This window comes from Rana temporaria, chromosome 1 (genome assembly GCF_905171775.1).
Source record: "Rana temporaria chromosome 1, aRanTem1.1, whole genome shotgun sequence".
Classification (NCBI taxonomy): Eukaryota; Metazoa; Chordata; class Amphibia; order Anura; family Ranidae; genus Rana; species Rana temporaria.
The window spans coordinates 289097896-289123915 of record NC_053489.1 but is presented as its reverse complement, the minus strand read 5'-3'; the positions used below and the strand labels follow the sequence as shown (position 1 = coordinate 289123915).

General features: G+C 40.6%; 1 protein-coding gene across 4 annotated transcripts in view; it reads right to left on the bottom strand.

Annotated features, from left to right (window-relative positions):
- Positions 1-26020, bottom strand: part of DOCK8 (dedicator of cytokinesis 8) — a 225044-nt gene that overhangs the window by 36646 nt on the left and 162378 nt on the right. For 2 of the 4 annotated variants that reach the window (XM_040357049.1, XM_040357065.1), the window contains 11 exons: positions 22867-23022; positions 20876-21015; positions 18772-18941; positions 16265-16398; positions 14688-14870; positions 14417-14546; positions 12837-12927; positions 12266-12362; positions 10086-10220; positions 7849-8001; positions 4680-4838 (listed from right to left, as the gene is read on the bottom strand). In XM_040357049.1, coding sequence (XP_040212983.1) covers positions 4680-4838; positions 7849-8001; positions 10086-10220; positions 12266-12362; positions 12837-12927; positions 14417-14546; positions 14688-14870; positions 16265-16398; positions 18772-18941; positions 20876-21015; positions 22867-23022 — 1548 coding nt within the window. Of the gene's footprint in view, positions 1-4679; positions 4839-7848; positions 8002-10085; positions 10221-12265; positions 12363-12836; positions 12928-14416; positions 14547-14687; positions 14871-16264; positions 16405-18771; positions 18942-20875; positions 21016-22866; positions 23023-26020 lie in introns of all 4 variants that reach the window. The other 2 variants (XM_040357040.1, XM_040357056.1) reach the window with 1 other exon arrangement.

The following is a 26020-nucleotide window of genomic DNA, read 5'->3' as shown; positions in this document are numbered from 1 at the left end:
GAATAGAGTTGTGTATTTTTTTCTGGCTTGTTGGATTGTAAGCCATTGATTTTGTTCTGAAACGTATTACCTGTGTGCACATTTTTCTTGCTACAAACTGACGAAGCAGCTGCCACTTTCTGGTTCTTAAAAATGAGATGTTGCTAGGGCCTTCTTATGTATGCAAGTGCCTAAAGGAGTTTAACTACTCCCCTGAATTCTGATGTAATGCACACCACTTGATACATAATTTATTTATTAGGCATTTCGCAACGTAAATTAATTTCCATGTTGATTGTCACACAACTATATTAACGTGGCACCTCAGGTTCCGATGTGACATTTAATGAGGAGTTTACTTCCCAGTTGCAATTCTGTAGAATATGTTGACATAGCTAAACCTGAAATACAAGTTGTGTTATATAAAGGTCCTATTGCTAACAGTTCAATGTTGTTGTGTATACTTAGGGAAATGTCACTGGGATTTTTCCATACCACATAGATCATAAACCATTACCGTAATTAAAAGAAACATACAAAATGCTGCCAAAGTACAAATAATAGCCTCAGGGTGGAGAAACCAGAAGAGATCCCCCTCATATCTGAGTGATATCTTTAATGATTCGATTAGCCCCTGGTGTGGCAAAATTAAATAAAATGGGGTATTTATGCTTCTTTATGCCTGAAAACGGCATAGAACATGATTAAAGTTGTATAATCTTTATTTATAAATGTTTTCATTTTACACAAAACATTACAGATATTTCAATATCCAACAAAACCCATTACACAACCATTCATTACAAATCTTGGTCCTATGCTATTGCACAACCAATATATATTTGCGGAGAGTCCCGTTGTGATTTATCATGTTTATACCGATTCCTATCGTTCACCCGCATTGCTCTTTGACCAAGCTAACAGCCACCCAACAATAACCAAACTAAACAAAACAACTACAGAAAGAAAAAAAAAGGGGGGGGGGGAATTCTACATATATGTTAATATTACTGTGGAGGCTCTAAACTCCGCCCATTGTTGCCATTTCTTTAATGATTGTGCTTTCATTTCTACCGTCATCTGCAGATTCTGCATCTCGCTCATTTCGCATATCCATTCTCCAATTGGGAGAGCCCCCATTTTCTTCCAATTATGGGCTATTACTGTACGCGCTGCTACCAGCATATGTATTAGAATGCCCCTTTTTATAGTTTGTATGGCTCCTGGAACCATAGACAGGAGAGAGACCAATATCGCTGGTTGAACATTAAGCCCTGTAATTTTTTTATGTATTTTATAGATCTTGGTCCAGAATGTCAATACTTCCGGACAGTAGTACCATATGCAAGACATTGTACCTTTTGTATTATGGCATCTCCAGCATGTCTCATAATTTTCACTATTATTTTATGCATATCTACTGGGCATCTATACCATCTTGTTAGGATTCTGTAGTTCCTTTCCTGATGTCTACTAGATATAGATAGCTTCCCATATAACACACAAGCTATTTCCCATTCCGATCTAGGAATGATCCTTCCCAGTTCTTCCTCCGATCTAGTTATAAATGTTAGATCTTTTTCTACGCAGTTTAGAGTGGGGCCTGAGCCCCTGGATCGCCAAATACTTTTTGGAAGAAGTTATTGATAGATTATGGATAATATATGGGCAGGTCTTTGTTCCTGTACTAATAGCTGCTCGAATCCCGTAAATGGTCTATCCAGTACCCCCTTTATTGCTAGTGATTGAATATATGTTCAAAGTTGTTGATATTGTATCCACTTATTTCTGCTTTCTAAACTTAGGGAGTCCATTGGGGGGATTTTGCCTTTCACCAGGGTCTGGACCACTCTTGTATCCGCGTTTCTATGCCATTTTAAAAAGTCGGGGCCTTCACTGCTGGTGATTTCCAAACAGAGATGTCATTGGCCCAATCTGAGTGCACCATTTCTCGTTCTTTAATACTGCGTCCCTTTAATGTTGATGATACCAACATCGGCATTTCTCTCTTAGGGGGGCACAGGTTACGGTTTATACATGGTAATGATTTAAGGTTTATATCAGTGATGTCTTCTCCTAATTTCACCCATTGCTTGCTATGAATACCGAACAAAGATATGGTGAGAAGTCTGGTAGTGCCAGACCTCCATTTATGTTGGCCCTGATCAGTGTGTCTCTTTTGATTCAAGGTGTTTTATGTGCTCATATGAATGTCCTGACCGCTCTCCGAAGTTAATGCAGCAAGTTAATTGGAAAAAATATTGGAATTGTTTGAAATATATATAAGAGTATATCCATTTTATGATGTTAATCCTTCCTATCCGGGACAAAAACGTTCTATCGTATTTATGGAGCATTTTTTTTTTTGGTAAATAATTCAGTTCTTGAAGTTTCTTTAAGGCCCGTACACACGAGGAGACATGTCCGATGAAAACCGCCAGCGGACCGTTTTCATCGGACATGTCTCCTGAGAGCTTTTGGTCTGATGTGTGTACACACCATCAGACCAAAATCCCCGCGGACAGAGAACGCGGTGACGTAGAAGACACCGACGTTCTCAAACACAGAAGTGCAATGCTTCCACGCATGCGTCGAATCAATTCGACGCATGCGCAGGATTTCGGGACGCTGGTTACATGTCATAACCAGCGGACATGTCCGATTAGGTGTACTAACCATCGGACATGTCCGACGGACATGTTTCCAGCGGACAAGTTTCTTAGCTTGCTAAGAAACTTTTGTCCGCTGGAAACCTGTCCACTAGGCCGTACACATGTCCGCGGACCAGTTTCAGCGGACATGTTCGACCGTGTCTATGCGGCTTTAGTCTTTGGAAATATATGTTCCCAAATATTTGATGCCTACCCTCTGCCATTTAAAAGAGATTTTTTTTTGCAAGAGGTCAATATCCTTGCTTAGTAATGTTATATTTAGAGCTTCTGATTTGTCATAAATGACATTTAAAATTGCCCATCTTTCCGAAACGGTTGAACTTCTGAATTAAATTTGGTATGAATACTACTGGATTTGTTATGTATAGCAGCAGATCATCTGAATATTCAGACATTTTGTAGCTTTATTTTTTATCCCTTGTATATCTGGGTTTTTACGAATGGCTGTAGTCAAATGCTTCATCACTAGTAAATATAGTAATGGGGATAGAGGACATGCCAATCACTGTCCTTTTGATATTAACACTGGTTTCGAGAGGTTTCCGTTTGTTCGAATTCTAGCTGTTGGGTTTTGATAACATGATTAAAGTTGAGGAGGACAGAGAAATGCTGATTACTCCTGTTATGATGTAGATGCAGAAGGTGTACTATGCCAATGTGACCCTTGGTCCAAGAACAATTATAGCTTAGATACTGTAGGTCTCCCATTAGGAACTATTGTAAGATCTTTGTTTAGACTGCTATTCTTTGACTACTTGGGATATTTAAGTACAACCTAGGTTCGGTTTACACTACTGCAACTTGAAAGTCATACGACTTACTGTGCGACTTTGCCAGATGACTTCCTGTCTATTTGCTGGTGACTTGATAGAGCTTGAGTACTACTTTGATGCGACTTTGTCTTGTGCAGGCATGCAGAGATAACAGCATACAGGAAGATGCCATGCACTGCCTGAGTAAATTTCAAATCCAAATCACATTATTATAGTTAAGGTTCCAACGTGGAGGCGTCTCCCATTAAAGTCTATGGGCCAAAGTTGGATAGAAGCTGCCTTGAAGTAGTTCCAGAACCTTTTATAAAGTTGGAGCGACTTCAATAGTGCTAATTAAGACAGCACTCACTGACTAACATAGGATTTCATCTGTCATGGAACTTGGGGTTTCACAAGTCGGATCAAGTCATGGCAGGGTGAACTGAGCCTTAGATTGCAAAAGAAAATGATGATCAAATCATGTTAGTGGTGTACATGACCTCCCTGCTGTATACAAGAATTTTTTTTTTGTAATAATCATGAAATCAGGCTTAAAAAAAATAAATAAAATAAAGAAAAGTAAAGCAAAAGCTAAAAATTGTGTTGTCCTCTCACATTGGTGGCTGGTGTAGAACTACCTTCTAGCAGTGATGGTCAGTGTACACCAGTGTTTCTCAATTCCAGTCCTCAGGCCCCCCCAACAGGTCAGGTTTTCCATTATTTTGCACAGGTGATTTGATCAGTTTCACTGCCTTACTAATCACCACAGCCTTTTCATCTGAGGGAAATCCTGAAAACCTGACCTGTTGGGGGGGCCTGAGGACTGGAATTGAGAAACACTGGTGTACACACTGCAGATAGTTAGGCTGAAAAAAGACACATATCCATCAAGTGTAATTTCATTTTTAGATCGATGTAAAAGTCAGTGGAAATGTTAGTATGTTATTGGTCAATGAAGAAGTGTACCATGGCATTGTGCCCCGTTACATTGGTAGTCAGATAAGTGCTGCATTTCATTTATGGTCAGTGGAGAAATGCCTGCCTATTATTAAACTGATGGTCATTGAAGAAGTGCCAACTTAAATTTGTAAATCAGTGTAGTGCCCACATAAATTGGTGCTTAGTGGAGAAACAAACCCTTACATTGGTATCCAATATAATGTCTTCTAACATTGGTGGTAAGTGTGGTGCTAACTTACACTGGTGCATTATATCTCATTGTATCGCACATTTACATACAATTATGTTTTTACAGTAATTGCTGCATGTACATTACCTGTGCAGGAAACAAAGTAGCTAGCATATCTTCATCTTCCTCAGCATATGCTAGAATGCTCCTCAGTGATTTACGTAGAAACTCTTCATTGAAATCCTGTGACTTCCCAACCAGTGAGGCTAATGACATGGTAACTTGCATTTTCACTCGGGCAAAGTTCTAGATGAAATATACATAACCACATTTGCTAGAAATTATTTTGTTTCTTTTACTAAGATTCAAGTCATGCAAAAGACATGCAAAAAAGATGGTTTGGAGGCAATAAGGCCCTAAAATTTAAGAAGGTGAAGATTAACAGATGTGTCTGGAAACAAATTCTTCATATAGGTGATATACATTGACCCCGGAAGCACATACTCACAAACTTTATAAATTTTTACATAATTGAGACAAGTACACACTATAGAGAGATGTCCACTGTTAATATTTCACATATGTCTGAGGTTTATAACCACTTTAATCACTTGCTGACCGTATACTGTATATATACTGTGGCAAGGCTCTCCTGAGCAGGATCTCGTACCTAGTACATGATCCTGCACTTTCAGGTCTGGGAAGCGAGCATTCCACCGGTACCCGCGGGAGTGGATTGGCGGGTATGGCGGACTCAATGTCCACCACCACCCACCGATGCTTCGGTACACAAGCAGAATGGCAGTCTGCCTATGTAAACAAGGCAGATCACCGTTCTGTCTCTATAGAAGACATGGATCATGTGTCTCTGCTAAGCAAGGGCACCAATCCATGCCTTCTAGTACAAACACCTCCCCAACAGTAGTAAAGCACTGGTCAGGCACACTCTTAACCCTTTGATCGCCCCTGATGTTAACCCCTTCCCTGACAGTGTCATTAGTACAGTGAAAGTGCATATTTTTAGCACTGATCACAGTATTAGTGTCACTGGTCCCCAAAAAGTGTCAGTTAGTGTCCTGCCGCAATATCGAAGTCCAGCTATAAGTCGCTGACATTACTATTAAAAAAATGTACCATAGTTTGTAGATGTTATAACTTTTGAGCAAATCAATCTATATACACTTATTGGGATTTTTTTTTACCAAAAATATGTAGGAGAGTACATATTGGCCTAAATTGATGATGAAATTATATTTTTTACATTTTCTTATTGGATATGTTTTATAGCAGAAAGTAAAAAATATTGTTTTTCCTTGTTTATAGCGCAAAAAATAAATAACAAATTTTGTTTAGGTACAGCGGTGCACAACCACGCCATTGTCAGTTAACCACTTGCTTACTGGGCACATATACCCCCCTCCTGCCCAGGTGAAATTTCAGCTTCCGGCACTGCGTCGCTTTAACTGACAATTGCGCGGTCGTGCGACGTGGCTCCCAAACAAAATTGACGTCCTTTTTTCCCCACAAATAGAGCTTTCTTTTGGTGGTATTTGATCACCTCTGCGGTTTTTATTTTTTGCGCTATAAACAAAAAAAAGCAACAATTTTGAAAAAAAAAACAATATTTTTTACTTGTTGCTATAATAAATAGCCAAATTTTTTTTTCCAAAAAAAATTTTTTCTCAGTTTAGGCCGATACGTATTCTTCTACATATTTTTGGTAAAAAAAAAAAAAAAAAAAAAATCGCAATAAGCGCTTACAAAATATGGGACAGAATTATTATTATTATTATTTTTTTTTATTTTTTTTTTTACTAGTAATGGCGGCGATCTGCGATTTCTTTTATTGGGACTGCGACATTATGGCGGACACATCGGACACTTTTGACACATTTTTGGCGCCATTCACATTTATACAGCGATCAGTGCGATAAATATGCACTAATTACTGTATAAATGTGACTGGCATTCAAGGGGTTAACACTAGGGGGTGAGGAAGGGGTTAAATGTGTGCCTGTATTGTGTTCTCACTGTGTGTGGAGGGGGGGTGACTGGGGGAGGTGACCGATCTATGTCCCTATGTACAAGGGACACAGATCGGTCTCCTCTCTCCCCTGACAGGACGTGGAGCTCTGTGTTTACACACAGAGCTCCACGTCTTGTCCCTGTAGCCGCCGATCCCGAGTGCCTGGCGGACATCGCGACCGCCAGGCACGCGCATCGGCATCTCGGGGGCGCGCCGCCGCCGCATGCTCGCGTGCCCCCCAGTGGCCGGAGGAATCCAGGACGTCAATTGACGTCCTGTTGGATATTCAGAGCCACCGTGAGGGTTAGAATGAAGGAAAAAAGCTGGGACAGCCGCACTCCAAAAAAACTCCTCCTTTAATTAAAAATCACAAAATACATGCCACAGCAAAAAACAGCACAACAAAAGAAAAGCTGACGTTTCGCACTATGCCTTAGTGCTTCTTCATAGCTTCGCGGTTACCCACTCTCTCAGAGCCACCGTAGGGCCGTCATTTGACGATGGCCCGGGGCTCAAGTGGTTAAAGTAACGTAGTGCCGTATCGCAAAAAATGGCCTGGTCATGAAGGGAGGTAAACCTTCTAAAGCTGAAGTGGTTAAAGTGCCAGTCTAACCAACACTTATATTTCAGTTTTTGTTAGATGTTGGAAAGCTCAGTAACTTGATAGTCTTTTATCATAAGGGGACGATATAATGTGTAAGTGTTGGAGCCGCTGGAGGCATGTTCATTCTCTGACATGATGTAGGCATTTACATGCTGGATTTAGTAGTTTTGAGCTACATTATAATGTGACTTTAGTGAGGACCTGCATTCTATGAGGCTTACATTTTTGTACAATGTATTTAGTTTACAGGCTTACTCAAATATTTTGTACTCTGAAGCAATTATGAGGCATCCCACTGTTCCTGTTGAATGTCTAAGGTGTTTTATATCATGGAGAATGCAACAAAATAATTGAGATCACCTCAAATTCTATCAAATGGAGGCTTCAAGAAAGCAAGAAACAGAGCCCAGAACTATGGCAGGGGAAATCCTGATGATAAAGTCTCCAAGAAATACAGGAAGCTAAATAGTGGCTAAGCTTACCAGGCTTCACCTGAAATAGAACTTTGGATTGACTAATTGCTACTTAAAAGATGTGACATTTACTATTGGTTAAAGTTATTGATGTTGTGTATGGCAATGTTAAAATCAAATGTTGAAAATAGTTGGATACATGTAAATAGAGTATTATAGCATCAAGCAAAGTCTTATATTTCTATACTTTAATATATTTGCAAGATTACTTACACTGGTGCTACTGAAGCTATATCTCATGATCAGGTAAAGGGTGGCACACGCTTGGCTCCTTGTACTTTCCAAAGCACTGCTGCAATGATATAAGACCTTCTGGCAGAGATCTGCACATTGCTCCACTTCTTCTTCAAACAGAACGTCCCCAAACTATAAAAGAACCACAAGGTTAGACAGGTACAGTAATCCTTTCCATGTTTCTTTAGTCAGCTTTGAGTAAATTTAAATCTACATAACTGTATAAAGTGATAATTAATTTTACTGGTGATACTATTTTTCCTAATTTAGTTAACATTTTTCATAGACATTGGGGTTGATTTACTATAGGCAAATAGACTGTTCACTTTGCAAGGGGGTTTTTCTGTGGCATAGTGAATGAGGTGAAGTTCTGCTGACTGCCATCATCCAATAATGTGCAAGCCACCAAAATATTTTTTCTTCCATGTGATTGGGTATACTTTGCAAAATACATTTTTACCGCATTTACTAAGCTAGGCTAAAATTCCCTTTTCAAAGTGAACAGCCTGTTTACCTTTAGAAAATCAACTTTGTTGGGGTTGATTTGCTATAGGCAGAAACATGGTGAATTGATTTGCTATAGGCAGAGCTTGGTGAATAAGGTGAAGCTCCCCTGACTTCCATCATCCAATCACTAGCAAATTTTTTTTTTAAGCTTTTTAATTTTCACCGAAATATATATATATATATATATATATATATATATATATATATATATATATATATATATATATATATATATATATATATATATATATATATCCCTCAAAATTTCTACTAGCATTTGGCGAGTGGATTTAAGCTGGGGGCGAGTGATGACAGGGCTGCATGACCAATCTCCCTCCAATCTGTGCCTACACTTAGAGTCCCGATGAGATTGGTGGCCGAAGAGGAAAGGTGCATGCTCGGGAAAAGTAGTCTGGTGAGCCGTGCACAGGCAGAGAAGTACACAGGTGCTCTCCTTACAATTCTCATTAAGCCATGGGACCTAACAGTATGACCTCTCTGAGCCTGCCCCCCTCCCCTGGGCCCCGACCAATGTAGCTGGAGAGCAGAAAGTAATGAGTGAGGTGGACGATTGCAAAAATGACCACTCTGGTGCAGTGCTCACTGAAAGTTGCCCTGACATGAGAGCGGCAGCCTTCTAGTTTGTGCAGTTTTCTTCTCCTTGTGCTCTATGTAAGTGTCCAACAGTTTAGCCTGAGCACTGTGAACAGACTGGTCTCAATGTGTGCTGTGCGCTGTCAGTGTTTGCTGTGCTATGGTGTCAATGGCTGTGCAGTTGTGTGGATCTCAGCGCTGGATTGTACTCCCTCCCGCTGTGCTGCAGCTCCTCTCCTCTCTGCCAGCCTGAATAAAAGGGGGAAGTGGGGACATGCAAGCATGGAGCCGCACACACAGGCTCCTGATGATGAGATGAATGGGAGAGAGAGAGGATGGATGGGAGTTGCAGAGGAGACGGCAAGAGAATGGGCAAGAGACCCAGTTCTAGTGCCCTGTCCCTCTGGTCTGCCCCCAGTGCCCTGTCCCTCTGGTCTGCCCCCAGTGCCCTGTCCCATTTTGTTAAATTAGGCGCAGGGCAGTGTATGAATTAGGTGGGGCAACTGGTGGCGAGTAACTCTTGAGGCCTGGCTAGTGGCTCAGGACTTGAAATTTTGAGCCCTATATATATATATATATATATATATATATATATATATATATATATATATATATATATATACACACATATATATATATATATATATATATATATATATATATAATTTTCGGTGAAAATTAAAAAGCTTAAAAAAAAAAATTACCCAATCACATGCAAGAAAAAAAAATATATATGTTTTGCTTTTATAAAAACATGAAACAGAATTGCAAGTGTGGCATGGGCCTAAAATTACACCACAACTGCATTTTATGTAAAGCAACAGCATTATTTATCAGTAAAATTATTTTTAAAATTAGGTAATCGGAGGATCACCCAACAGCATCGACCTCCTGCCATACCATTCTCCAGTGATCCCTCATTTATGTAATAGGAATATATTCTGTGATGACTCTTTTTAAATGAGTAATAGGGTGTGGATGACAGTAACATGAACTCATAACTGCTTACGGGCCTTGCATGTATTCAGTGATGGGTAAAACCTTAGATTGCATTCTGGTTACTTTGCAGTACAACATCAGCTTTCTAAACAGACTAAACTAAACAGTTACCATACCTTGATTATAAGTAGTCTGATGGAAGAAAAGCAATGGGCCAGGTAGGTGTTGCTCTGATTAGTGGTCAGAGAGTGCACAAGTACTTTAAGGACTCCTCCAAGTTGATTATCCTTGCAATCTGCAGCAAAGCTGACCTAAAATAATTAACAGTAGCTTAAAGGAACATATAGAAAACAAAATAAATGACATATAATGCATACTTTCCCAGATTTTCACCAAGGTGATTCATGTGTGTAACATCTTAGACAACGCAGGATCAGTTCCAATAATGTATGACAAAATACATTATAAAGGTCAAAAGTTAGTGGCCATCACACCGCAATGAACTTGTTGGAGATTTGATTGAAAATCATGAACATTGATATGGAACTGGCCCCCTTTTGACTATAACAGCCTCCATTCTTCTAGAAAGGCTTATCTCCAAGTTTTGGATTGTGTCTGTGAATATATGACCCACTCAGCCAAAAAAGCATTTGTGAGGCAATGTTGGACAAGAAGACCACAATTGTTCCAATTGATCTCAAAGGTGTTCAACTTAAACTCACATTTCAATATATCAAGCTTATTAATCCATTTCTTTATGGACTTGATCTCAATAATTTGGTTGTAGAGTCACAGCCAAATGTCAGCCTAGGCCACACAGCCTAGGGAGGGGTTGGCGAACCTTGGCACCCCAGATGTTTTCGCGCTACATTTTCCATGATGCTCAACTACACTGCAGAGTGCATTTGCATCATGGGAAATGTAATTCCAAAACATCTGGACTGGCCTAGGGTGACATTTTGTCACCCTTATTGTTGATTATAAAAGTAAAATAAACTGAAATGGCACCTTCTGGGTAGTATTATTGGGGCACACCGCAAATACTGCTCACAAAATAAATATCCTCTGCTCACACAGCCAAGAACTTCCTAGGGTGAAACTTCCCCCACAAATAGGAGGGGGCAGGGCTTATTTATGTAGGCATTGTGTCTCCTTACAAGCACGAGAGTTGACTTAGCCACTGCACCTGCACATACACTGGTCTGACAGAGGTCTAAATAGTAAGTGATGGGGAGGGAAGGGGAGCTTTAGCATCTGTTTACACAGAAGCCCCCCCCTTCAAAGCCCAGAGGCTTCCAGCCACTGAAATGCATCTCTACAGTAACCTTCTCAGCCACCGGCAGTGCCCCCTTGCTCCCTCCACAAGCCCCAGCCCCTCAGCAGTGTCCCGGGCAAACTCTACACTTTCTATTAACAACCCCACCCACCCACAGTGCCCACTAGCTCAATCAACAGCTGCTCAGTTACTGGCAGTACCACCTGCAATGCCTCCATCTATCCTAAAGTGCCCCAGTCCCCCAGCTAGCTGCAGTGTGCCCAATCCACAGCTCCCCAGCCACCTGCAGTGCTCCCAGGCTCCATACACAGCTCACCAGCTACCTGTATTTCCCCTTGGCCCCATCCGCTTTCAGTGCATCTCAGCCATCCAGGGTGCCCCCAGATTCTTGTGGTGCCCTTCAGCTACCTGCTGCAACCCCCAGCACCATCCACATTCCACCCCCAACTATCTGCTGTTTCCCAAGCCCCCTCAACATCCCCTCAGTCACTTGTTATGCCCAGCAAGACCCAGCCAGAACCCTCCACCCACCTGAAGTATACTCCAGCCCCATCCACAGTCTCTTCTACAACCACCTGCCCCATTAGACCTCTTCATAGCGTCCCAGCTACCTGCCATGTCCCTAACCCCCTCCTGCTTGTGCCAGTGTTGTATTCGGTTTTTGGTTATGTCAGTATGGTACGGATTTTGTGTCTGCAGACATGTTTATGCTTGTGTCAGTAGGGTACTGACTGTGTCTCTGTTGACAGTTCTGGTTATGTCAGTCTGGGATATATTGTGTCAGTATAGTACTGATAAGGTCTCGATTGACCGGTTTTCTTATTTATTTTTTTCAAAACAGTACAGTATGAATCTCTGTGGAGGTTTCTGGTTCTGTCAGCATAGTTGCAGACATGCAAAAATAACAGTTTTGGGTAGCTGGCCTAGAAGAAAAAAATCTGGTACTGCATATATTGTACAAAACCAAAAAAATGAAGAACTTGAACAACACTAGAAATTGGTTCAAACAGTCCCCCCCTCCAAAAAATATATTTTTAGTGATCCAACATGAACAAGTCCACAATGTTCATGAAATCTAACCTGTAATATAGTTTCTACCACATCCAGAATAATCAAGTTGGCTTCAGTAGCCAAGTTTCCACCCATGATGGCTTCCTGGTCCATTTCGGCCTTGGCCCTGTTATAAAAATAGACTTTATTCAAAAGCGATATCTATATTAAAAACAAAAAGGCACACAATACAAGAGCTATTTGTTGAAGTAAATTGAAGTATACTGCAAACAAATGTAGCTCTGCAATCTATTCATCACAGCAACATTTATTGATACACATTTGCTTATTTATTACTTATCTTTCAATATTTTTTACATTTATTTAAATAGTTTATCTACATGTCCGGTCATGTTACTCCCCTCCTCCTCTCCCATACAAGGAACAATGTACGTCATGAACAACCTCTCTAATGACACCATGTTTTCACTCATTTCATGCACTGTAATTTATGCCTACTGCAATGTGTTATTACACACAGTGTTTTGCATTCTATACTATATCATGACCCCATTATAATATATTATTGTTCTCATTGATACCAGTAACATTATCAATTACATACCAGTAACATTATCAATTACAAAGTAAAGGTACTTACATATTTAGTCTCTCGTTTGCTTGGCGCCAGTGTGTCTGCTCCTTCCTCCACCGCAGGTTCTCATTAAGGCCGGCATATTTGTCATTCCCCGCTACAGAAAAAGACAATGTCACCCATAATTTCAAATGACAACCTATGCATAAATAGTCCTTGAATTTTCATGCATGATTTATTAAAACACATCCTGTAACAATGATTTATTTTTTCAAACAAATGCCGACTTTTCATTACCGACTAAAGATGCAAGCCTGAAAATTAGCAGTTATGTATGAATAAAATGGCACTTGTATTTAGCAAAACCTGTTCAGTGAAAAGAATGCACTCAAAAGAAAGCCACTGAACTGACCCGTCATTTATCCAGTGTAAAAACATCAATTTGATGTGCTAAACTAACATTTAGTATTTGTATACTCCATCTACAATTGTTTCTGGGGTCCCCTGTGAAATGTACTTTACGAACCATCTGAGCAATGATTTAGTTCACAAGTTTTTGGGTCTTTTCATTTCGCCAAGCACACAGCATACTAGAAGGAATAAAAGGTGACTTGGAAACTAAGGGCTAGATTAAGATAGAATGGTCTATCTGTCCGCCCGGCGTAACGTATCTCAGATACGTTACTCCGCCGTAATTTAGGGTGCAAGTTCTGTATTTAGATACAACTTGCGCCCTTAGTTACGGCGGCGTAACGTATCTGTGTCAGCGTAAGCCCGCCTAATTCAAATGTGGATGATGTGGGCGTGTTTTATGTATATTAACTGTGACCCCGCATATTTGAAGTTTTTTTACGAACGGCGCATGCCGAAAAAAGCCGAACGTAAACGAAAATGTGCCGGCCGGACGTACGTTTCTGAATCGGCGTATCTAGTTCATTTGCATATTCCTCGCAATATTTCTCACCTCAGTGCAAGACATACCAACCCTTATACTTCAAAGGCCTTATCATCTTGGTATAGCAGTCTTTAATGGACATACTGTAATTGTTGGGCTTAGAGAACGATTTACCGTCCTTCATGTCAGTTTTGTAGTGGAGGGCCCTTTCATTCTTTTATGCCCAGCAGCCCATCTTATCATAACCTGAGTAGTACTCATGTCTTCCCAAAGTATCAGTACTAAACAAATGTAAACTAACACTTTTGTAGGAAAGAAAACTGCAGAGGTTTAAAGGGAATATCTTTAATTTCACCATTGGTCCCTAAATGTTATCCCAGAGCCCCCTTGAAATACCTACGCAACTTCTGATTTGAGAAGAAATGAATATTACCGTCTCGTATCCAGGCCTTACTGAGCATTGGATAGCTGCAGGTTTGCCTACAGTTCTTTTCCCTAGGGGTCAGTATTTCACAAAGGAGACCTTGGTGGTACTCCGACATTAAAATAAAGGGTATGCCTACCTTGCTCTAAAACTTTTAGTATACGATTGTTTTCATTTTTAAAGCTGATTTACTTTAAAGTGGTTGAAAACCCTTACATGTTGGCTACCTAGTACCTGGGATTGTACAAACTGTCCGTAGGTTTTCTGGGATAAAAACTCAAAAGAAGTTCTTAAACAGTTGTTGTAGACTAGCTTCAAAGTAGATACCTGTTTTCCAGCGTCTCATCATTTCTCCCCTAGCTCCTTCTCCACGTAGCAATGCTTCTTCCAAGCGAGCTTTTACATCCTTAGATTTCTGAAGCACCAAAGTGCTCACCTTGTCTGGCGATTGCTTTCCCTAAAAGAATAGCATTCCTACTTGTTAAAACTATTAAAAAACAATGTATTCATGCAAAAACAGTCCTTAAGTGTTATGCCGATTTTTGGCAGACAATACTGAGGAATAATGTGTGACTGTTATTAACTGTAAAATAAATACCTTGTACTCAAAGCAGGAGACACACATATATAGTAGATCGAGTATTCTGTTCAGCTGTAGAGGAGTTAAGTAGGCAAGCCACTTTTGGATGACACTCTGTTCTGCATTCTTCATGATCCACAGAAAGCAGGTAAGTAGGTTCCGTGTACATTCTGGACTTAATGTGGAGTACATTTTAAGAGGCTGGAGAGAGACAAAATGGATCACTTGGTACTTGCTGTAATATGTAACAGATAGAACTACAACCGATTTAATAGTTTTTCTTTAGGATGTACAGCATAATAGCAGTAACTTTGGACTGAGATGCAATGGACATTGCCTACCACACACTATCAAAGTCTGATAGGGCTATGGTATTGATATGCCATGCTCTTTCAGCAGGTACAGTACTTTTCCTCTAGGGTTGAAGTTCTGTACAATAATATAACTGATTCATGACCCATTACAAGAGCCTTGTAAGGCAGGTTGCACAACATTTTTAAACGGAATGGTTGCGCTATATCAATGCAGAATTATATTTACCTTTGGTCAATGTCTTGGCACCTTTACTCATCTGCATAAGCTTTGTTAAAGATGGTAGTAAGTAGCTCTTTATAGTAAATCTGTGCCATGCAGGGCAAATCAACAGGATAACCTAAATAGTGGCCACGCTACCCTGATACTTACCTTCCCTTTGCTTACTTACCACTTCATTCACTCACCAGAGCAAATAAAAGAAGCCCTCTCCTAACTCCTTAGAGTTTTCATACAGTTAAAGTGGAACAAAAAGGAAAAATAAAATAAAAAAACTGTGGACAGGCAATGGCCCAGATTCTCAAAGGACTTACGACGGCGTAGCGCCATGTACGCCGTCGTAAGTCCTAATGAGAGCCATCGTATCTATGCGCCTGATTCTTAGAACCAGTTACGCATAGATTTGTATTACATCCGACCAGCGCAAGTCTCTTACGCTGTCAGATCGTAACTGCATATTTACGCTGGCCACTAGGGACGTGTATGCTGATTTACGTTTCGAAATATGTAAATCAGCTAGATACGCGAATTCACGAACGTACGCCCGGCCGACGCAGTACAGATACGCCGTTTACGTTACGGCGTATTTGGAGCAATGCACACTGGGATATGTCCACGGACGGCGTATGCGCCGTTCGTGAAAAACTTCAATCACGCCGGGTCACAAGTTATTTACATAAAACACGCCCCCCTGTTCAACATTTGAATTAGGCGGGCTTACGCCGGCCGATTTACGCTACGCCGCCGCAACTTACGGAGCAAGTGCTTTGATAATACTGCACTTGCCCGTCTAAGTTGCGGAGGCGTAACGTAAATTGGATACATTACGCCCGACTATAGATACGCCGCTGCACGAGAATCTGGGCCAGAGTCTTTATTGCAGAAGAGACATGCAATGTCTCCCTGCATTTAAATACAATTGCCTGCCTGTTCCCAATTTCCTGCAGAATATACACTGAGCTGCACATCTGTGAATTTATCTGTGAAAAGTTGACAATTATTCCTGGGCTCTCACCGGGCCTTGTTTGAACCCATGACTACCACATGGACAACAATGAACTTACAACTGAAGTGAGCGCCAGTGGGGGTGGTTTAAGGCCAAACTGATTCCCCGCTACAGCCATTGCAACGCTTGGGTTTATTGTGCTGGGAGTATCTGGATCTTCATCTGTACTACGCATCTTTCCACTCCGTGTATCTAGAACTAATACATGAATTAATGTTTCAAATATCATCATGTACAATTTAACAGCTTAGATGAAAAAACGTATTTGCAGCCAACAAAGTTGTAAAAATTTCTGTATTACAAAGTACAATCCTTATGTATGTATATTAGCACATATTTTACATTTTAATTGTTACTAAATTTTAGCATAGGTCAGTGTTAAAGAACACATATTAGTCCTAGCTGAATCCTTCTGAGGAATGCATATTACACATGCAGAATTCAACTTTTTTTACAAAACAAGATGCTTTAGTATCATATGCATGTGTGTGTCCACCATACACCTCCTGTACTAAACAGTTTGCAGTGGAACAACAGCTAACATTCAGGAAGCACCAATGCCACAACATTTTCCCCAATGTGAAAATACTGCTTCTCTCCAGCGCGCTCTGCTGGCTGAACAGCTAAACCACAAGTGCCTTTGCATATACTTGTACTGCAGAGGAAGAGCGGCTGTGTCTCACCAGGTCTGTTCCTGAAAACACCAGTTCCTAATTAAAAACCTAATCAAAGTGGTGACTATTGGACTACACAGTCATTTTTAGACACCTTGCAAGACTGCAGACAATTGGTAGTAGGACTATGAAAATGGAAGACGTTCATACAGTTTGGGGATTCAGAAAGGATGCCATAGCTTTAGAATTTATTTGGGCGGCCTCCCCCAAATTGTTGGTGCTTGTGGCCAATCCATGTACCATCACAGACAGGTATATAAATCTCTTGGTGCCCAGCACTAAGGTCAGAGAGTCCATACTGGACACTCTTTCTTCAGGTGTATTCTCTACCTGGGTACTGTTCTCATCACACTGATGGGTGCATGGCCTATGAGTTTTGGAGTCACTAGTTCCCTGGTAGGTCTACTTTGCTGTTCATTAACAGTGCATGGCAGTAGGTGAACTCATAGCTGCTTTTTGGTTCAATAGTAGCTTTTGAATCCACCAGCTGTCAATCAAGAGTATGACATAACTAATTGGGAGCTATTCTTTCAGTTTCTTATCAGGCTCATCCCACCCAGTGAGTGACTCAAGTCATTTCCCAAAAATGGGCATTGTCATATCTCATAAATGATATCACCAATATCCCCCACCCCTCTGTTTACATTTAGCTTTAAGCCAGGGAATCTCCTAACACTTGAATGGGGCCGGGTATAGAGCTCAAAATGGGTAGCTGTCACACACATAACATCACAAACATGCCCCACTTTGAGTGCTAGCATATGCCAGCAACAGTTTCCTATTGTGCGAACTGTCAGTAATTCCTTAAGAAGAATCCTAAAGAATCTGTCACTACCATAGTGACAGGTTGTCAAAGTGGAGGTAGTTTGAACCATCTGAATTTGGCACACGTCAGTAATGTTAGCAAAACTGGTGCAAATGCTTGCCTGAAATAGGCACGAGTAGTTCTAAAGGGAACCACTGCCAAAAATGTGTCTTTATTAATTTATTGAATTCCCCTAAGGCTGAGTTCACACATATGTGGCAGCAGTTTCATTGCGGCTGTCTGGTGTGATTCTGTTCACTGTTTCAGGTGCGATTCAGGTGCAAATTTTTACCTGAAATCGCACCTGAACCAGACCCAAAAACGCACAACACCCTTTTTTTAAACCGCTGCCGCCCTACACATGTGTAAACCGGCTCCATTGAAAGCCGGTCCGATTCACATGTTATGTGAATTGGATACGGTTACAAATGCATCCAATTCACAAATATGTGAACCAAGCCTTATGCCGCGTACACACAAATCGGATATTCCGACATCAAATTTTTTTCCGATGGATTGTTCGCTCAAACTTATCTTGCATACACACGGTCACACAAATGTTGTCGGAAATTCTGAACGTCAAGAACGCGGTCACGTACAACGCTAAGACGAGCCGAGAAAAATGAAGTTCAATGCTTCCAAACATGCATCAAATTGATTCCGAGCATCGGTAGGATTTTTGTGCGTCGGAATTAGCTACAGACAATCGGAATTTCCGACAAGAACTTTTGTTGTCGGAAAAATTGAGAACCAGCTCTCAAACATTTGTTGTCAGTAATTCTGACAGCAAATGTCCGATGGAGCATACACACGGTCGGATTTTCCGACAACAACCTCACATCGAACATTTGTAGTCAGAAATTCCGACCGTGTGTACGCAGCATAAACGTCTAAATGCATAGATATAGTATATCTGTGGGCTATTTAAACATACACTGTACATCTCAGAGTACTTCAATATAAAAATAAGATCTACTGAATGATTCTTGATCACAAAATAGAGTTCTTTACTTAGTTGTGGCATCTCCCTGTGCCACCCTAATCCCCCTTTTTTTGAGGCATTCAACACACAGAAAATCAGGTTACCTGAAAAATCATGCAGCTGAGGAAGGGCCATCAAAATAGTGCTGACTAGTGGGAGATAGAGGGCAGCAATTTTATTTCTGATCTCGATCCTCTGGCAGCGTGGGTCCAAATCATGTGAACTTAACAGATTGTTGATGGCATTGATCGCTTTCCTTTGCACTTTACCAATTCTGAGAAAAAAGTTATTGTATTGAACAAGAAATCAAAGCATAAAAGCCTTTTTCTGTACATATTCCTGAACAAATAACTGCATTTGTTTAATGCTTGTGGCTACAAATGCCTTTGGTTTTTGAGGCTTGATGATCTACTTCCTTTTACTGATAAATTCATTTCATCTTTTTTACGCTCCTATTTTTAATTTTTTCATAAAGCTAGGTGCAGATTTTTGTACCTTTCATATTATGTTTGCCCTATTCACTGTTATATTGCAGGCAGCATGGCACATTGTTTTTGTTGCTTATTACCCATTTAGATTTTTATAATTAATTTAGCACTATAATGAATACTTAAACTTATTTCAATAGTAACTACTTTGTGTGCCATCATGGATTGCCTACCCATGTTTAATCTGCTTCCTGTATGTCAGCTTGAATTCTCGCTGAGTCACACAGCTCCCGGGCAAGACTCCCCTGACAATCACCATTTGGAAATATTGGCATATCTATTCTTAGCTGATTTGGAAATATTAGCGCCCCTCTGGCGGCTTTTGAGGTTGGAATCACTCCATGTATTATGAGATACCTTTAGGTATGCTACATGCCTGATGTTTTTACCTTACAGATAATAAACATGCATCTACTCCTGAAGAAGTCACAAAAGGCATCAAGTTTTTGGATGCAACTTTTGTTTTAATCATGTATTGACAGCTGGAATCTATATAGTCAACATTATAATTAATTATGTAGGTAACACATCAATATGGATTGATTAAAAATCAGCTTGTTACCACTTTATCTCTTTTTTTTTGTATGCAATATTTATTTATTAATTTATTAAACAACAATGTTGGAAACTAGTTATTAATTGGTCGTATGTGTTGTGCCTCATTTAAAGTCCCAGGACAAATAAATTGGTTGTAACCCCCCTGGCGGTATTCCCGAGTCTGACTCGGGGTTACATTTTTTTGCTGCGATCGGTAACCCCCGAGTCAGACTCGGGCTCGCCTCGCTGAATCCACAGGCAGTGTTTACTTACCTTGTCCCTGGATCCAGCGATGCCACCGCGCTGTGTGAGCGAACGGGTGCTCGCTCGATTCACACAGTGCCTCTGTGTGCCGCCGATCTCCGTTCCCTGCGATGTTTCGACGCACGGGGCCGGAGAACAGCGCCAAATTCAAAAAAGTAAACAAACACCTTACATACAGTATACTGCAATCTTATAGATTACAGTACTGTATGTAAAAAATACACACCCCCCTTGTCCCTAGTGGTCTGCCCAGTGCCCTACATGTACTTATATATAATAAAAACTGTTCTTTCTGCCTGCAAACTGTAGATTGTCCATAGCAACCAAAAGTGTCCCTTTATGTCAAAAATGGTTTTAGAGCAGCTAGAAAACAGCGATAATAAATTATAATCACTTGCAGAATTGTGCGATAGCGATTTGTGGGGAAATTCATCATAAAAAAAAAAGTCACGACAGCGACAATTCTGCAACTGAGCAAATTTCAGTGATTTTGAGTTGATTACATTATTGAATCATTTTTATTATAATTATATTATTATTTGTTATAATTATTTATAAATATTTCCTATATTATAATTTATGATTTTGTTTTTAAAAAAATGTCATACCCGGTATGCCTACTAGACTCTTGTTTGGTCATATTTAAATGAGTTATTCCTAAGAATTACAGACCTACAGTATAAAACGCCAAATTTCCTTGCAAATAATGGTACCGCTTTCAGCACCTAAAATCTGAAATAATCATACCGCTAGGGAGGTTAATAAAGGGATGGAGGCACATCACTGGGTGCCCCAGGCCACAATCAAAAACATTTTTTCCACCCTGCATTAGGTCTTTTGTGGCTTTCCATAAATAAAGTCCTTACAAAAGCTTACTGTAGCACATGAGACATGGTATACATAGAGTAGACATAAATACCCTTCTGCCTCCTGATCCAGCACAGCTTCCAGTTCTGTGAAGAGGAGTCCAGTTAAAAAATGCTTCTGCTTGTACTCTGATGAAAGCTCAAACATATTTGCAATCCTTTGGTCCTGGAAACTAGAGCAGGAACTGGAGTTCTATAAAATAAATTTTCCTTGCATTATTACATGACCTTTGTATTGCATTTGGATTACTTTCGTTTCATACCACATAAAATAGTTTGTATTACGTACAAGACTTAATTATTACATTAAGTGCATGATTTTATTATTGCATTGCAAGAATACAGCCAATTTTTCCAACACAGTACAGGTTGAGTAGAGAATCAATGTTCATCTGATAATTTTGCTTGCACTTGCAAAGCTTACAAATGCACTCTAGACTCTTAGGCCCCTTTCACACTGGGGCGGGAGGTGCGGTGGCGGTATATCGGCGCTATTTTTAGCGGTGCTATATCGTCAGAATTGTGGTGGTGCTGTTTTAACCCCAAAAGGGTTAATACTGCTGGCAATGCGCTTCTGCAGAGGCGCATTGCGGGCAGTAAAGCCGTGGTTTCCCATTGCTTTCAGTTGAAAGAAGCGGTGGAGGAGCGGTAAACACACCGCTCCAAAGATGCTGCTAGCAGGACTTTTGGAGCGGTCCTGCTAACGCACCGCTCCAGTGTGAAAGCCCTTGGGCTTTCACACTGGATAAACAGAATAGCGCCTGCAAACCAACCCTAAACAGTGGCTGCTGTTTCTCCAATGTGAAAGCCCAAGGGCTTTCACACTGGAGCGGTGCGCTAGCTCCAAAAGTCCTGCTAGCCACATCTTTGAAGCGGTGAGAGGAGCGGTGTGTTTACCGCTCCTTCCCATTGAAAGCAATAGGAAACCGCGGCTATACTGCAGGCAATGCGCCTCTGCAGAGGCGTATTGCTAGCAGTATTAACCCTTTTTGCCTACGGCCGAATACCGCTGAAATTCCGACGGTATACCGCCACCGCACCTACCGCCCCAGTTTAAAAGGGGCCTAAAGGTGACCTATAGTTTAGTGTAGGTCTTACCCTGAAATTTTGAACACAGGGAAGGAGAACATCCTAGACGACAAGAAAAGTTATCTGTAAAATATACAGCACTGACATCTTACAGGAAACCTGTGAGACCCAGAAAATGTTTGCAAACCAGTCCTGCTGATCTATACATGGCATAATGGCAATCACAAATCTAAAAAACAAGAGATTGTTTCTCAATTATGGGTAGAGGGTTAAAGCCATGTAAAATTTACTTTTATGATTTGATGGCCAGACCTGTACTGGGAGAAGCATGGAGAGTTTTGCTGACCTCCTAAAAATTGCTAGTTGTCTGGCTGGCCCTTGCTTTAGTTTTCTTTTTCTGAAACACTGGATAAACGTGCAATTATCAAAATAAGAGGGAAATTAGAACGCCTAATCTACATCAGAGATAGGGAAAATAATGAAACTGCTGGAACATCAAGTCAACCAGGCAACTAGTATTTTCTTTAGGAAAGACCAACAATGGCTGTCTAGAAGGAAAATGCATTACCATTAAATCTTGTGGAACTCCTCACACCAGTCATTTTTGGGTCAGTTGGATTTTTAAATATCCTGCATGCTGCATTTTTGGGGATGTAACTCCCCCCCCCCCCCGAATGAATGGAAATTGCATCACAAATGCATCAAAAATGCATCTGCATTTGCGTTTTTTCAGTCACGTCCTTTTTTCACAGGTGCAGAATTCACCAGAAACTTTACAAAACCACAGCAAAGACGCATATGCATTTTTACCACCATATTTGTGCAGTGCTAAAGCTTTCTGAGAAGTGACAAGATCAGCAGTTTTAGTGCAGTGTTAACCATTATCCAGAATGATAAAAACTTCAGACCTGTTTTTGACCTAGAAAAGGTTCATGGTTAGATCTCTGTGAATCCCCTTATCAAAGTTCAGCTAGTTATAAACAGATTTTAGTGTTTTTTTTGTAAGCTTGTGTACCTCAGAAGAAATAGAAGGACATGGAGAAGCTGGTGTAGATGATGATGTGACAAAGAAAAGGTTTAGGTTGAGATAATGCTCATGGCTGCAGAGAATCCGTAGGAATTCAAGTCGCATAGAACTTAGGGTTGGGAAAGAATTTAGCTTGGCTGTCAACTGGTAAAATGGAAATAAGATAAAATAAAATAAATGAATCATTAATAGAAAGATCCTTGTCAGAAATGTACAAACAGACCATGTCATAACAATGTCATTTTCTTTTTTACTTTTATAAATGTTATAAAGGAAATAATTATATATCTTGACAACTTTGGCAAACAACCATGTTAACCTTAAAAATATTACTTGCATATAATCATTATCTATCAGTTTCTAAATATATATGGAAATTACAAGTAAACTCAAATCTTTTTTTAGTTTTGGATAGACTGGAGAAATAGTTTGAATATTTGCCCTTTTGCCCTATTGGACAATAAGTGTTTGGCTGGAGTTTAATTCCAAGCATTAAAAATCCCCAACCTACACAAAATATTTGCTGTTTTGTAAGAACAGGACAGTTTACATCTCTACATAGAACTTGTTAACATTTGTATCTGTTTCCCCACATGGCTACCCTACCACTCTCCAGATTCCACAGATGTTTTGGATGGTGAAAACAAAATGGGTCCCTATAAAAACTGTAAAAAGGCATATTTTTTGGAAATAACTTTGATATTATGTTACTAAGTTAGATGGACCGTATTTATCGGCGTATACCGCGCACTTGTTTGCCCTGAAAATCAGGGCAAAATCGTGGGTGCGCGGTATACGCCGATACCCGCTTTCCCGCGCCGAGTTTGAATACTGCGCCGACATATACCGAGCGCAGTACACTCGTGTATTGTCGGGCAGTCTCGGCTCCTCTCGCGCTGACGTCCTGGATGTACAGGACGTCAGCACGAGAGTAGCCGAGCCTGCCCGACAATACATGAGTGTACTGCGCTCTGTATATGTCGGCGCAGTATTCAAACTCGGCGCGGGAAACGAGCGGGGAGGACGCGAGGACGCCGCAGAAGGACGCCGGACCCGACGAAGAGGACACCCGAAGCCGCAGACGGACCCGACTAGGCCGCCGATGGACGCCACGCAAGACACCAAAACTAAGTACAAAAAAACTTTTTCCCACAGGAATTCGGGGCAACTTTAGGGGTGCGCGCTATACCCCAATAAATACGGTAAATATCATTTAGCTTATTTGTTTATCAGTAAATGAAAACAGTGAGAGAAAACATGTATTTGATCCCCTGCTGATTTTGTACATTTGCCCACTGACAAAGAAATTATTAGTCTATAATTTTAATGGTAGGCTTATTTGAACACTGAGAGACAGAATAACACTATATATAAAAAATATCTAGAAAAAACGCATTTCAAAAAAGTTATAAATTGATTTGCATTTTAATGAGTGAAGTAAGTATTTGACCCCCTATCAATTAGCTAGATTTCTGGCTCCCAGGTGCCTTCTATACAGGTAACAAGCTGAGATTAGGAGCGCTCTCTTAAAGGGAGCGCTCCTAATATCAAGTCACCAAGTCAAGTGACCAAGTCACCAAGGAAACAATTGTAAACACACTACGCCATAAAGGACTGAAATCATCCAGCAGCCGCAAGGTCCCCCTGCTCAAGAAAGCACATGTACAGGCCCATCTGAAGTTTGCTAATGAATGATTCAGAGGAAAATTGGGTGAAAAGTGTTGTGGTCATATGAGACCAAAATCAAGCTCTTTGGCATCAACTAAACTCGCTGTGTTTGGAGGAGGAGGAATGCTGCGTATGACCCCAAGAACACCTTCCCCACGGTCAAACATGGAGGTTGAAACATTATACTTTGGGGGTGTTTTTCTGCTAAGGAGACCGGACAACTTCACTGCATCAAAGGGATGATGGGTAGGGCCATGTACTATCAAGTCTTGGGTAAGAACCTAATTTCCTCGTGGATGGGTCTTCCAGCATGACATTGACCGAAAACATCTCAAGAAGAAGCACATTAAGGTCCTGGAGTGGCCTAGCCAATCTCCAGACCCTAATCCCATAGAAAATATGTGGAGGGAGCTGTGAAGGTTCAAGTTACCAAACGTCACCCTCAAAACCTTAATGACTTGGAGAGGATCTACAAAGAGGAGTGGGACAGAATCCCTGCTGAGACGTGTGCAAACCTGGTGGCCAACTGCAATAAATGCCTGACCTCTGTGATTGCCAACAATGGTTTTGCCACCAAGTACCAAGTCATGTTTTGCGAAGGGGTCAAATACTTATTTCACTCATTAAAATGCAAATCAATTTTTTACTTTTTTGAAATGCGTTTTTTTTTTGGATTTAGTTGTTGTTCTGTCTCTCACTGTTAAACCAAACCTACTATTACAATTATAGACTGATCATTTCTATGTCAGTGGGCAAACGTACAAAATCAGCAGAGGATCAAATACTTTTTTCTCTCACTGTAAGCGCGACTCTACCTTTCTGTCAAATTTTATGTTTAAAGTGGTTCTAAAGTGACAAGATCTTTGACCTTAATGCATTACCTGTATTAGGGTCAAAAACTTTTCATTACCTTTTTTCTCCCCCCCACAGTACTTACCTGAAACCTGTATCAATCCTCGCTGTGCACTTCTGCAGCAGAGCTTCTCTCTTTTCCTGCATTCACAGGGAAGATTGATAGAAGTGGGAGTCAATAACTGCTGCTGCTGTCAATCAAATCCAGTGAGCAGGGAGTGGGAGACTATGCTATGTGTGTCTATGCATGCACACAGTCTGGCTCAAGAGTGAGCTTGAATATCTATGGTGGCATACACAGAAAAGGAGGAGCAGAGAGCGCTGGCATGGGGCCCCAAAAGAGGCAGTTTGGGGCTGCTCTGTGCACACAGTAGGTAAGTACAGTATAGACCTCTTTTTCATTCTAGGTAAAAAAGCAGGTTTTAGAACCACTTTAAGAAAAGACAATAAAATAATATAAACCACAGTCAGCATTTCCTGGTGTTTTGGTACAATGGGAAATGTTCATAATGAACATGGAATGGGGCTAAAGATACAGCTGTGTTTTTGGAATGCACTTCAATTTTAAGCAAAGATGTATTAGGTTGGCAAATCCAATACTTAGTGACATCAAGACAATCAA